We start from the raw sequence: 13,258 nt of genomic DNA on the forward strand, positions 1-13,258 counted from the left end.
CAGTAGGCTGAAGAGTCACTCATCTGAGGGACTATTTGTGTATGGTGTTGCTGATGACATTTAGAGGCTTTTTTTTTTAAAGGAGGAAAACGATGAATTTCATTCCAGATATTTCACAGGTCTGAGTAATGCAGTGACTTCTCAACTCCTAGACTATGCTTTCTGTTGTATGGTAGAGTCCAATTAGAATTCTAGAAAGCACAAAGGGAAAAGGCAGGCTGAGGAGACAGTGTTTCCATTTGGCAAGAATTGTGCTTCTTTCTTGTGAGAAGATAAAATGCTGTGAGAGAACCATCTGTGTTTTGAAATAGCATTTCACTTCCTCAGCAAAAAATCCACAAAATTGATTAAATATAGCAAGGGTCACCTTCCATAATATATTTTCTTGAAATGTTTATACTATTAATATTTTATGTTTTTTTACTATTAATATACTTAATGAAAGAAGATGTGTAGAAAATGTTTGTTAAATTAGATTTTTGATTCCTCTTTTCATAGACCTGATTTAGGCTATCGAGTTGTCACAGACAAAGGATTTAATTTTTCGCCAGCAGATGAAGCTTTTGTTTGCCAAAAGAAGAACCATTTTCAGATAACCATCCATATCCAAGTTTGGGGAAGTCCAAAATTTGTCAAAACTCAAATGGGCCTAAAGCCAATAGAAATGTTTTACTTGAAAGCTTTTGGGGTTAAGGTAAGTCTTTTATTGAGCTCAATTTAATTAAACCAACATTTATTAAGTGTTCCAGTTATCTGTTGCTGCATAACAAGCTACCCCCCCAACTTAGCAACTTAAAATAATGATAATCATCTCTTTGGGTCACAGATGTGCAGGTTGGTTAGGGATTGGCTCTGACAGTTCATATCTCTTCAGGAGTCATCATCTGGGGCAGCTTAGCTGGGCCTGGATCCAATTTCAAATATAGCTTATTTATATATCTGTCAAGTTTGGGTCTGGCCATTGGCCAGGAACTCAAATGAGACTGTGGCTGGGAGGCCTTGGCTCTTCTTTACGTGGATAGGTTGTGGGATAGGTTGTGCTTCCTCACAGCATGGTGGATGGGTTCTAAGAATAAATGTTCTAAGACATAGGAAGCGGGAGCTGCCAATTTCTTAAGGCTTGAAACTGGCTTGGAAAGAGCATCACTTCAAACTACATTTTGATAGTTTTCACTATATAAATCTTGCACATCTTTTACTAACTGTAATGCTTTATTCTTTTTGATTCATAGTTTTCACCTCATTCTCAAATAGGTCTCTGACTTTAAAAAGCCACGGAACCATTAATCTAGTCAATGTCCCCACTTTTTCAGTTTACCAGAGGGGAGACTGGGTCATGGTAAATTTAGACAATTCATCCAAGATAAGTAAATAAGAGAGCTGAGTTTAGAATGCAGGTAGGATGACTTCTGAATGGCCAACAAGGATTTGTTAACTTTTTACCTCAGATCTAGCATTTAGGGGGAGGAGCATCCATTATTTGCATGTTTTATTCTGATTATTAATCTAATTGCAGGCATTGAGTCTCCCAAAATAGGGCTCAACTGCTGCACACATCAGCTGCTCTTGCTCCAAACTGAGTTCTTAAACCAAACCAAACCAAAAGCAAACACAGATTACAAACAAACAACAACAACAAAATATATTTTTCTGATTATGGAAGTAACATGAATCCATCGTGAAAATTTTGGAATAGAAAACAATAAAGAAGAGAGAAAATTCTTTCATATTTGGGATCCGCCATTTGGTAGTCTAATTTTTCCCATTATTAAAATTAACCTCATATTGTTAATAGTGTATTACAAAAATAGTGTATGGTACTATTAAAGATCCTATAAAATATTGTTTCTGAAGATGACATAGTTTCCATTGAATAAATGTACCATATTCCTACCTTATTTTAAGTTTTTTTATTTTCAATTCTTTATTATTAATAAAACTTCAGAAACATCCATTAATACCTGTCTTCGCATGAGGATACATTCCAGAATAATTTATACATCAAAGGCACGAACATCATTAAAACTCCTGTTGTATGTTGCCCAACTGCTTTTCAGAAGAATATTATGCTAATACCCACAAGCCATATAGAACAAGGCAGATCTCACCAGACCTTGGCCACTACTTATTCATAGCAAGAGGAGTTTTGTAGCAAGTACTGAAAAGCCATTTTCTGTATTTTATTTAATTTCATTGTTTATTGTTATTTCTTCTTACTAGAATGCTAGCTCTGCGAGGGCTGGGGTTTCTGTTAATTTTGTCCACCGCTCACCTCTAATGCCTTGAGCAATGTCTGGTGCATAGCAGGTGCTCGGCAAGGGTCTAGGGAATGAACGAATGGGTGCATGTATCCTTTGAGCTGCCTTGCTCCTGTGTTTTGCTCCTGATGTTTTAATTATCTACAAGTCACACTATATTCAGTGCCCAGAAAACTCAACTGTCTTCTGTTGCCTTCTGTTTTCATTGTTTAGTTTTACATGTATTCGTTTCTTTTCTCACCAATAGCGTACTCCTTAAGGTTGGGGCCATTGTCTTATACATCTTTTCAGTGACTTGTTCCTTCTACTCGGTGCCTATCCTGATGCCTTGGAAAACTTGTAAAGTACTTAAATGTTATTTACTAATGGACTGTTTAAAAAAATTATTTATTTGGTAACTAATTTACTTTCCATTGTTCCACACAGGTAGAAGCCACCAATCAAATAATTGCTATTGAACAATCGCAAGCAGATAGAAGCAAGAAGACTTTCAATCCTGTTAAGTAAGATTTTCTCTTCTGAATTCCTTTGTGAATGTATGGGGGGAAAGACCTATTGCCTAATTTATTTTGTTTATTAAAAATAAATCCTGCTGATCATATGATCTCACTTATATGTGGAATCTAAAAAAATAAACAAATACACCAGAAAAACAGAAACAGACCTATAAATACAGAGGATAAATGGATGGTTGCCAGAGAGGAGGGGTTGGGGCAGGAGTAAAATCAGTGAAGGGGGTGGGAGATACAGGCTTCCAGTTATAGAATAAATAAGTCACAGGGATGAAAGGTACAGCATCGGGGATAGAGTCAATGTTATTGGAACAGTGCTGTGTGGTGGCAGATGGGACCTGCACTCACAGCCTAAGTAGAGAGTTATTGAATCATTAAGTCTACACCTGAAACTACAGTAACATTGTATGTTGACCATACTTCAATAAAAAAAGTAAATAAATAAAATGACTCCCATTGTAGAAACCACATTAGTAATATATTAATATTATGAATACCTGCTTATTAGCAAAAACAAAGATGGTAAAATGCATTGAAATAATTTCAAACAAATTCTTGTAAAAAGTTCCATTTTGAAGTCATCATTATTAGTTTTTTAAAAGATTTATTTGGGGATCCCTGGGTGGCGCAGCGGTTTGGCGCCTGCCTTTGGCCCAGGGCGCGATCCTGGAGACCCGGGATCGAATCCCACATCGGGCTCCCGGTGCATGGAGCCTGCTTCTCCCTCCGCCTGTGTCTCTGCCTCTCTCTCTCTCTCTCTGTGACTATCATAAATAAATAAAAAATTAAAAAAAAAAATTTAAAAAAAAAAAAAATAAAATAAAAGATTTATTTGTACATGAGAGAGAGAGAGAGAGAGCAGGCATGAGGGGCAGAGGGAAAGGGAGAGAGAATCCCAAGCAGACTCCATGCCGAGAGTGGAGTCCAACACAGGGCTCGATCCCAGGACCCAGAGATCACAACCTGTGCTGAAACCAAGAGTTGGACACTTAACCCCCTATGTCTCTCAGGCGCCCCAAGTCATCATTATTTTAATAACCATTTATAGCATCCTTGCTAACTACGTGGGTTCCTTGACATAGATTATGGTTAGACCTTTCTTTTAATGTCATGCTGTGCTTATTTACAACTCATTTTTTCTTATTTTTTAATGCTATGTTGATAGACTGCCTCGTATGTTCCAAGGTAGACAGCATACAGGACTGGCATGACGCAAAGCAATATGACTGTCCAAAAGGAATGTTCATGCTGTGGGCTGACTTGGAGTGGGATTTGCTTTTTGACCGTCTGGCTGGGATGTAGTTGAGACATCTCAGTATTTTGACCATGAGTCAATCCCATCTGGGCTGGAAAGAAGATGATCCTCCTGCCTGGAGGGACCAGGCGGGAGCTCAGCCTGACGCTGAAGCCACATGTCCAAACACAGCCTTGAACTTGCCTGGCACACCTGGTTCTCCCTCACCAGGGCAGCCTGGGTGTGGTCTCCCTTAGGAGCCGGGCCAGGAGGAGGCCAATATGTGAAGGGGAGGCAAAAACATTCATGAGAAACTTAGGGAAATTGCTTTTCGGGAGGCAAGTGCTCTAGCAACAGCAGCAGAGGTACAAATGAGACGTCTTCCCGCCCTCCCACCCCCACCCCACGGTGGAGTTAAAAGAGCTGTTACGTGGAATGGGGAGCACACGGCCCATGAGTCAGAAACTCTGGGCTCGAGCTTCTGCTGAGTGGGCATATGTCACCTTTTTTTTTTTTTTTTTAATTTCTTTTTTTTTTTTTTAATTTTTTAATTTATTTATGATAGTCACACAGAGAGAGAGAGAGAGGCAGAGACATAGGCAGAGGAAGAAGCAGGCTCCATGCACCGGGAGTCCGACGTGGGATTCGATCCCTGGCCTCCAGGATCGCACCCTGGGCCAAAGGCAGGCGCCAAACCACTGCGCCACCCAGGGATCCCCATATGTCACCTTTTAAGAGTGATTCCCCGGCTGCCATTCCTGACCATGTTGTGGAGAGTTTATTAAAAGGCCAGGGCCTGGGAGAGGGTCCCCCGCGGTGTGATGGGGACCGGGGACTGAACGTCCCTGAGAATCTCAGGACCAGTTAGACATGACCAGAGTCCACGTTCTCTCACAGTGTCCCCGTATTTCTGCTCTTTTGTTTTAGAATCGACCTGCCGGCCGACCAGGTCACCAAAGTTACACTGGGCCGGTTGCACTTCAGCGAGACTACGGCAAATAACATGAGGAAGAAGGGAAAGCCAAATCCTGACCAGAGGTACTGGCATCCACGCATAATGGGAAGACTTGAATCTGAAATTTCACACCGCCTTGAGCTGGCTGGGTGGCCTTGACGTGTGACTTCTCCCATTCTGCGAAATGGGGACAACGTTTATATCCTTCTCCAGAAGGGTTGTCCGGGGCTTCTAGATGAGATACTGTAGATGAACTGCGTAGCCCAGCATAGAACCCATTTCGGGGACTCAGATGATGGCTAATAATCATGATGAAAATAACCATTGTTTTACTTTAGATTCAGGGGAGAAGTCTTGTCTGTAAGGGTGAGAGGATCTGTCCAGTTTGCAGAGGAAGGTGGCGAGGCTTAAAGCCAAAGCTTCTCTCATAGGGATAGTTTTATTTTGACTTTCAGGAAACGATTCCATCTTAGGAATGCCTCATCCGTGTTACATACGAAGCAGTCATTGGAATAACGATGAAACCTGCACTGGGGGTGATTGGAGGGGAGGAGGGCCCAGGTCTTTGACCAAAGTCATGACTGCAGGGTAGACAGTTGGAGCTGGCCAAGAGCAGGTGGGGTGGGAAGGATCCACAGTGGCCCTACTGGGGCAGCGAACGCAGCCTGGCTGGCTCTGGGCAAAGGGACCTGTCCCGTGGCCACTTGTCGTGAGGCCTGCAGAACGGCTCACCTCGGAACAAGCGGAGGGTGGGCCCAGAACCATACCAAGGGGATCAGCTGCTCTCCCTCCCACAGCAGGGGCAACTTGGAGCAGAATAGAAAATCTTTCAATGCACACACCCATCTAGGTGGATTCCCCATTGGTTGACAAGCGTTGGGGGGTGTTTGATGGCCCAGCTCATGTCTCTGTTTCCTGGTGTGTTGATCGCTGGTTTTGAATCAGATACTTCATGTTGGTGGTCGGACTGTATGCTGCGAACGGAGACCAGTTCTATCTATTGTCTGCCCACGTCTCTGAACGGATCATTGTGAGGGTAAGGTTCGGTTCCTGTGCTCTCTTGGGTCCCACCTGCTTTTCTCCTCGCAGGTAGAATTTGCATTTCCCCTGGCATGCTGGGCATGTGCTGTTTCGCAACTGATGAGGATAGTAATAGCAGGTGTTATCATTTTAGGTTTCACATAATGGTTCCCAACCAGGAGAACTTTTGTCCCCTGCTCCCCTCCCTCCCAAAGGTCGTCTGGCAATGTCTGCAAGCAGTTTGGGTTGTCACAACTGGGGGATGCTACTGGCCTCTAGGGGTAAAGGCTGGGGGTGCGGTTCGGTCCCTTGAATGGACAAGATAGGCCCCCCGCAGCAAAGAATGACCCCTTCCACCATGTCAGCAGTGCTCCCGTTGAGACGCTCTGGTTAAGCACTTGAGAAACTCCATTCCAGGCACTGGGCCTGATAAGTCATGTACGACGTCACTTCACCTCGTGGCACCTTTACATCACCTTCACATGCAGAGGAGCCGAGGCTCAGGAGGGCAAGAAATTCATCATCTTGCACAGTTTGCAAAAGCGGAGCTCGGGTTACAACCTCCCAGAGCCCATGGGGTGGGGAAAGTAGTAAGAGTGACTGGTGCCCTAGGAACCCCTGGGCCCCTGCCTACCAACAGCGATGGTTCCGCACATTCTGCTGAATGACTGATCGGTCACAGCTGTGGATGTGAAGCTTGGCAGCCGCGAAGGCCCAGAGCTGTTGGCAGCTGGAGCTGCAGCTGTGTGAGGCCAGGCTGGCCACCACGGACAATACCGGGGCCATCAGATAACAGGTCACCACGGGCCCAGCAGCGGGAGGAGCTGGGCTGTGACACGGGGAGGACATGTAAGGGCCAGGAGAAACCACTCGGTAAGGGCCTGCCCACGTATGTGGCTGTTGCTCCTGGGCCTGGGGGCAAGATCTGCCCATCTGGGGACACGAGTCTTTCCTTTCTTGCGCTCAGCTATTCTGAAACAAAGCGTGCTCTGTGTAAATTCTTTTAATCAATTAAAAATAATAAGCCACTTCTACGTGGAAATCCTTAAACCGCATCTCAAAGTTTCAATGGAAGTGAAGTAACGATGGAAATAAGGTAAAACATTTGGGTCTAGATGTCCCAGGTCAGGCCTAGCCTGTGTCCCTGCGCATTTCTGTGGGGCTTGATCTAACCTGTGGCAAACAAGGGAGGGAAGGCAGGGGAAGGGGGGGCCTCTTCCACGGCCAGGGGCCAAGGGCAGGGGTTCTCCATCTCCCGGCAGGGTTTCACGGGGTCCTGACGATGCCGTCTGCATTGCTTTGCTGCACTGACGAATGAGATCTGAAGTGAAGTCTGCAAACCTGGGGCACTCATTCTTTCTGGTTTTTCCTAAGGAGGAATAAAGACAGACAATGCTGTTCTTTTTGGAGCTGGCAGAGGTCAGACGTTATGCAAGGGCTGGTCTGAGCTGGGAGGCTCATGCTTGAGTCCGTAGCCTGCTGGTCACCTGCAGACCTTGAATACTTTACCTGGTGTCTGGTTCCCCCATTTCCTGCTAGCAGCTGTGTCCTCTGGCTCCTGCGGAATCCACACAGCAGCTGCAGGAGAGAGTGCTCTCCTGTCTAATACTCCGTTACCAAAACCCGGGAACTGGTGCCTCCTCCTACCCAAAACTCAGTGATAATTTAACTCATGATCACTTTGAAAAGTTGAGTGTCTCTGCAATTCACATTCGGTACAAATACTAAAAACCATTAAATTATGCTTAATATAGATTGGTTGTCATATTTTTCACTAAACTTTTATTTGTAGTAAGTGATTGTATTCCAGATTTGATTGCTTTCTTCTAGCCGTAAGTTTCAGTGAAAGAGAACACCCTATTCTAGAAGTGTGCTGGGTAGTACAAGGCTTACTCTAGTAATAATGAGACGGAGGAGAATGGTAGTAGTACAAACCATCCTCCTCCCCCGCCCCCAAACTAGAAATATCTTACTGATACTATTTCGTTCTAACTCCAAATGCAGAAGTGAAAATGAATGTCCTTTTGAATCTATTTAATTGTTTAATGTTTAAGCCAACCGAGGATGGGACGCCTGGGTGGTTCAGCGGTTGAGCATCTGCCTTTGGCCCAGGATATGATCCTGGGGTCCTGGGGTCGAGTCCCTCATTGGGCTCCCTGCATGGAGCCTGCTTCTCCTTCTGCCTGTGTCTCTGCCTCTCTCTGTGTCTCTCAGGAATGAATGAAATCTTAAAAAAATAAAAATAAAAAATAAAAAAATAAACCAACCGGGGGGGAAAAAAAAACACCGAACTTCAGAAGTGGTGATGTTGGGTGAATCCGTGAGTTTTTGACTTGTTCACAGAACACATTACCTATAGGATTTTTTTTTTAATTTTTATTTATTTATGATAGTCACAGAGAGAGAGAGAGGCAGAGACACAGGCGGAGGGAGAAGCAGGCTCCATGCACCGGGAACCTGATATGGGATTCGATCCCGGGTCTCCAGGATCGCGCCCTGGGCCAAAGGCAGGCGCCAAACCACTGCGCCACCCAGGGATCCCTACCTATAGGATTGAATGGTTAGCCTTGAATGGTTAGACCTATGGTCAGACCGAGTGTAGACCAGCTCGCATCCTCCGAAAAAGCCAGGTGTGCCCTCTCAGGCCATGTCCTGGGTGTGTTGGTTTGAGCTGCAGGATAATGAGAGTAAAATCTAACAACTGAACATGTTTTAGGAGCAGACTCCATTATACGGAGAACTGCAAAGTACATTGAGCAGGTTCATTTGCTTCATTCATTCATTCATTCATTCAATTCAATTCAATCTGTTCATTTTGAGGCCAAAGAATCGTTCTTCCCAACAGCAGAGATTAATACAAGGACGCGTGTGAGAGGCATGGACTAGACGAGGTTTAGGCCTCCGGGGGGCTTCAGGAGACCGAGCCCGTCAGATTTCTCCTTAGAGAGAGAACGGTGGGCAAGACCCAGTAACGGCTCATCTGGCTTGTCAACCAAACAGCCTCCTGTAGTGTAAATTGCCCAATTTCATGGAAATTAAGGTTTACTTCGAAGACATTTATTTCCCAGGTCTTCTATTTTTGGGGAGCACTCTGCCATGGGGTTCCTTCAGATTCTCCTGGTTAATGACTAGGTTTTCATTCAGCTTCCCTTTCCTTCTAAAACACATAATTAAACCTGGTTTGGAGCGCTGCGTGGTAAGCAGGAGGGATGGTTACTTTTGTCTGCCTTTCAAAGACACGCCGGGGTTTCCTAGTTCTGAAAACGAATACATTATTCCAGTTTCTTTTCCAGAAGAATAAAAAAGCATATGTCTCCCTGAAATGCCTCTTTACTGCCCCGCAAACTGTCCCGTCCTCAGATGAGAGACCAACAAACAAGGGCAGGGAAAACAAACGAAATAATGCAGCTGTAAGGATGGTGAGGACGCCTGGTGGCTCCGTTGGTTGAACGTCTGCCTTGGGCTCAGGTCATGATTCCGGGGTCCCAGGATCGAGTCCTGCGTCAGGCTCCCTGCTCAGCAAGGAGTCTGCTTCTCCTCCCCCTCCCACTGCTTGTGTTCTCTCTCTCTCTTGCTCGCTTTCTCTTGTTCTCTCTCTCTCTCTCTCTCTCTCAAATAAATAAATAAAATCTTAAAGAAAAAAAAAAAGGATGATGAGGGGTGGGTGTAAGAGCAGAGCCATGTGAGGGTCCACTCCCTTTCCTCCCCAACACACACACACACACACACACACACACGCACGCACGCACACACCTGACTTCTGGAGTTCACATGAATTTTTGCTTACCCAAAGGAATCAGTATGTGGAGCAAATGTCCATTCCACCCTGTGGGTGGAATTCACGTGTGGGAATACATAGGGCATTGAATTAAAGCAAGTCTTTGGGGATCCCTGGGTGGCTCAGCGGTCCCAGGATCAAATCCCACATTGGGCTCCCTGCATGGAGCCTGTTTCTCCCTCTGCCTGTGTATCTGCCTCTCTCTGTGTGTCTCTCATGAATAAATAAATAAAATCTTAAAAAAAAAAGAAAGACATTTCCAGGAGATGCCGATGTTGCTGACCTTCAGATCACATCTTGAGTAGCATCTCTAGGCCCATTTTCCACAGCCCTTTTGAAAGGAACAAAATTTATTTGTTATGAACTGCCTTTCTCAACTCAGGCTTTCCTATCATGCTCTCTGGCTGCTGCTTTTGAAGCCCAAACGATGGTAAAGCAGAGAAATCCCAGCTTTCCCTTCCAAACTCAGGGTGGCCTCAAAGGACTATTAATTGCTGTGTCCTAATCCGAGCACCTGCAGAGGGCACCATTTACATTTATTCGGTGAGTGGAGCTCCCTCAGAATCGGGCAACTGTGCAGTGTGTTGCTGAGGAGAGCAGATTAAATGATTACAGGCGTATTTTGGAGACGGTGCAGGTTCAGTTCCAGGCCACCGCGGTAAAGTGAGTCAAATGAAGATTTTGGTTTCCCGGTGCACATGAAAGTTAGGTTTACACTCTACCATAGTCGACTAAGTGAATCAGAGCATTATGTCTTCAGAAACAATGTACATACCTTCATCAAAACCTATATATATAGGGGATCCCAAGGGGGCTCAGCGGTTTAGCGCCTGCCTTCAGCTCAGGGCGTGATCCTGGGGTCCTGGGATCGAGTCCCGCATCAGGCTCCCTGCATGGAGCCTGCTTCTCCCTCTGCCTGTGTCTCTGCCTCTCTCTCTCTCTCTCTCTGTGTCCCTCATGAATAAATAAATAAAATCTTTTAATAAAAAAATTTATATATTTTAATATATTATATATATATTTTTTCTAAAAAATGCTAGCAGTAATCTGAACTTTCAGAGAATAATACAATCTTTCAGAGAGGGCAGAGGGTCCTGTGTCAGTGTTAGTGGCTGCTAGCAGAAAAGGGGGTGGCTGCTGAGGGTTGGGGTGGCTGTGGCAATATCTTAAAATAAGACAAGAGTGAAGTTTGCCCCATTGGTGGATTCTTCCTTTTAGAAATGGTTTCTTTTTTAGTGTGAGATGCTGTTTGTTAGCATTTTACCCACAGTAGAACTTCTTCCAAAATTGGGAGTCAATCCTCTGAACCCCTGATAGTGTTTTATCAACTAATTTTATGTAATATTCCAAATCCTTTGCTGTCCCTGCCACAGTCTTCACAGAATCTTTAAGAGGAGTAGATTCCATCTCAAAAAACCACTTTTTTTGCTCATCCATGGAAGTTTTATTGTAAGATTTCAACAATTTGGTCTCATCTTTAGGCTCTACTTCTGGTTCTAGTTCTCCCCCTATTTCCACCTCATCTGCAGTTTCTTCCCTCTGCCAAAGCCTTGAACTCCTCAGTCATCCAGGAGGGTTGGAATCAACTTCTTCCAAATTCCTGTTAATGTGGATATTCCTACCTTTTTCCGTGAATCAGGAATATTCTTAATGACATCTAGAATGGTGAATCCTTTACAGCTTTTCAACTTACTTTGCCCAGATCCATCAGAGACATCACTATCTTTGGCAGCTATAGCCTTATGAAACACATTTCTTTCTTTTTTTTTTTTTTTAAGATTTTATTCATTCATTCATGAGAGATACAGAGAGAAAGAGAGAGGCAGAGACACAGGCAGAGGGAGAAGCAGGCCCCATGCAGGGAGCCCAACGTGAGACTCGATCCCAGGTCTCCAGGATCAGGCCCTGGGCTGAAGGCGGCGCTAAACCGCTGAGCCACCCGGGCTGCCCTGAAACACATTTCTTAAATAAGAAGACCTGAAAGTCGAAATAACTCCTTGATCCATGGCCATAGAGTGGATGTTGTGTTAGCAGCATGAGAACAACATTGCACATCTCCATCAGAGCTCTTGGGTGACCAGTACATTATCAATGAGGATATATGTATGCTTGTATATATATATATGTATATATATATATTAAGATGTAAGATACTTTTTTTATTTTAAAGTTTTATTTGAGAGAGAGAGCAAGTGAGTGGGCCAGGGGGTGGGAGGGGCAGGTACTCAGAGGGAAAAGCAGAGAGAGAATGTCAAGCAGACTCTCCGCTGGGTGTGAAGCTCAGTCTCACAACCCTGAGATCCTGTCCTGAGCCAAAATCAAGAGTCATATACTTAACTGACCGAGCCACCCAGGTGCCCTGAGCAGTTTTATTTTGAGAGGAATCTTCTTTTCTGAGTGGTGAGTCTCAAGAGTGGGCTTAAAATATTGAGTAAACCATGTTGTAAACCGATAGGCTGTCATCTAGGTTTTGTTCCACTTACAGAGCATGGGCAAAGTAGATGTAGCGTAAACTCATAAGGGCCGGAGGCTTTTCAGAAAGGTCAAGGAGCATGGGCTTCAACTTAGACACAGCCTGTCCTTTGATGCTTTGAAGCCAGGCACTGACTTCTCTCTAGGTATGAAAGTTCTAGATGTCCTCTTCTTCCAACAGAAGGCTGTTTCATCTACATTAAAAATCTGTTGTTTTGGGGCACCTGGGAGGCTCAGTCTGGTAAGCATCTGACTCTGGATTTTGGCTCAGGTCATGATCTCTGTCTCTCTCTTTCTCTCTTGCTCTCATTCTCTCAAATACATAAAATCCTTTAAAACGTCTGTTGTTTAGTGTAGTCACCTTCAAGAATGATCTAGAGTTTCTGGACAACTTGGGGCAGCTTCTATTAGCTCTTCGCCTTGTGCTTTTGTGTTACACATATAGCTTCTTTCCTTAAAGCTCAGGAACCACCCTCTGCTAGCTTCAGACTGTCCTTCTGCAGCTTCCTCACCCCTCTCAGCCTTCATGGAATGGAGGAGAACTAGGCTCTCGCTCCAGATAAGGCTCTGACTTAAGGAAACGTTGTAGTTGGTTTGGTCTTCTGTTTAGACCACTCGAACTTTCTCCGCATAGGGCTGTGTCACTTTCCTATCATCTGTGTGTTCGCTGGAGCAGCACTTTCAGTGTCTTTTGTCTTTTTCACAACTTGGCTGTCTGGCACAAGAGGCCCAGCTTTCCGCCCTTTCTCGGCTTTCAACATGCCTTCCTCCCTAAACTTATTCATTTCTCGCATTTGATTTAAAGTGAGAAACAGGGATCCCTGGGTGGCGCAGCGGTTTGGCGCCTGCCTTTGGCCCGGGGCGCGATCCTGGAGACCCGGGATCGAATCCCACGTCGGGCTCCCGGTGCATGGAGCCTGCTTCTCCCTCTGCCTATGTCTCTGCTTCTCTCTCTCTCACTGTGTGCCTATCATAAATAAATAAAATTTAAATAAAAATAAAAAAAATAAAGTGAGAAACATGCAGCTC

At 44.6% G+C, this 13,258-nt stretch overlaps 1 protein-coding gene across 1 annotated transcript in view; it reads left to right on the forward strand.

The window, feature by feature from the left end:
* Positions 1 to 13,258, forward strand: part of MYRFL (myelin regulatory factor like) — a 101,809-nt gene that overhangs the window by 37,660 nt on the left and 50,891 nt on the right. Inside the window, exons 6-9 of the mRNA XM_072741590.1 lie at positions 499 to 694; positions 2,685 to 2,761; positions 4,932 to 5,042; positions 5,905 to 5,995. Coding sequence (XP_072597691.1) covers positions 499 to 694; positions 2,685 to 2,761; positions 4,932 to 5,042; positions 5,905 to 5,995 — 475 coding nt within the window. The remainder of the gene's footprint in view (positions 1 to 498; positions 695 to 2,684; positions 2,762 to 4,931; positions 5,043 to 5,904; positions 5,996 to 13,258) is intronic.

The sequence above is a fragment of the Vulpes vulpes genome, chromosome 16, assembly GCF_048418805.1.
Source record: "Vulpes vulpes isolate BD-2025 chromosome 16, VulVul3, whole genome shotgun sequence".
NCBI lineage: Eukaryota > Metazoa > Chordata > Mammalia > Carnivora > Canidae > Vulpes > Vulpes vulpes.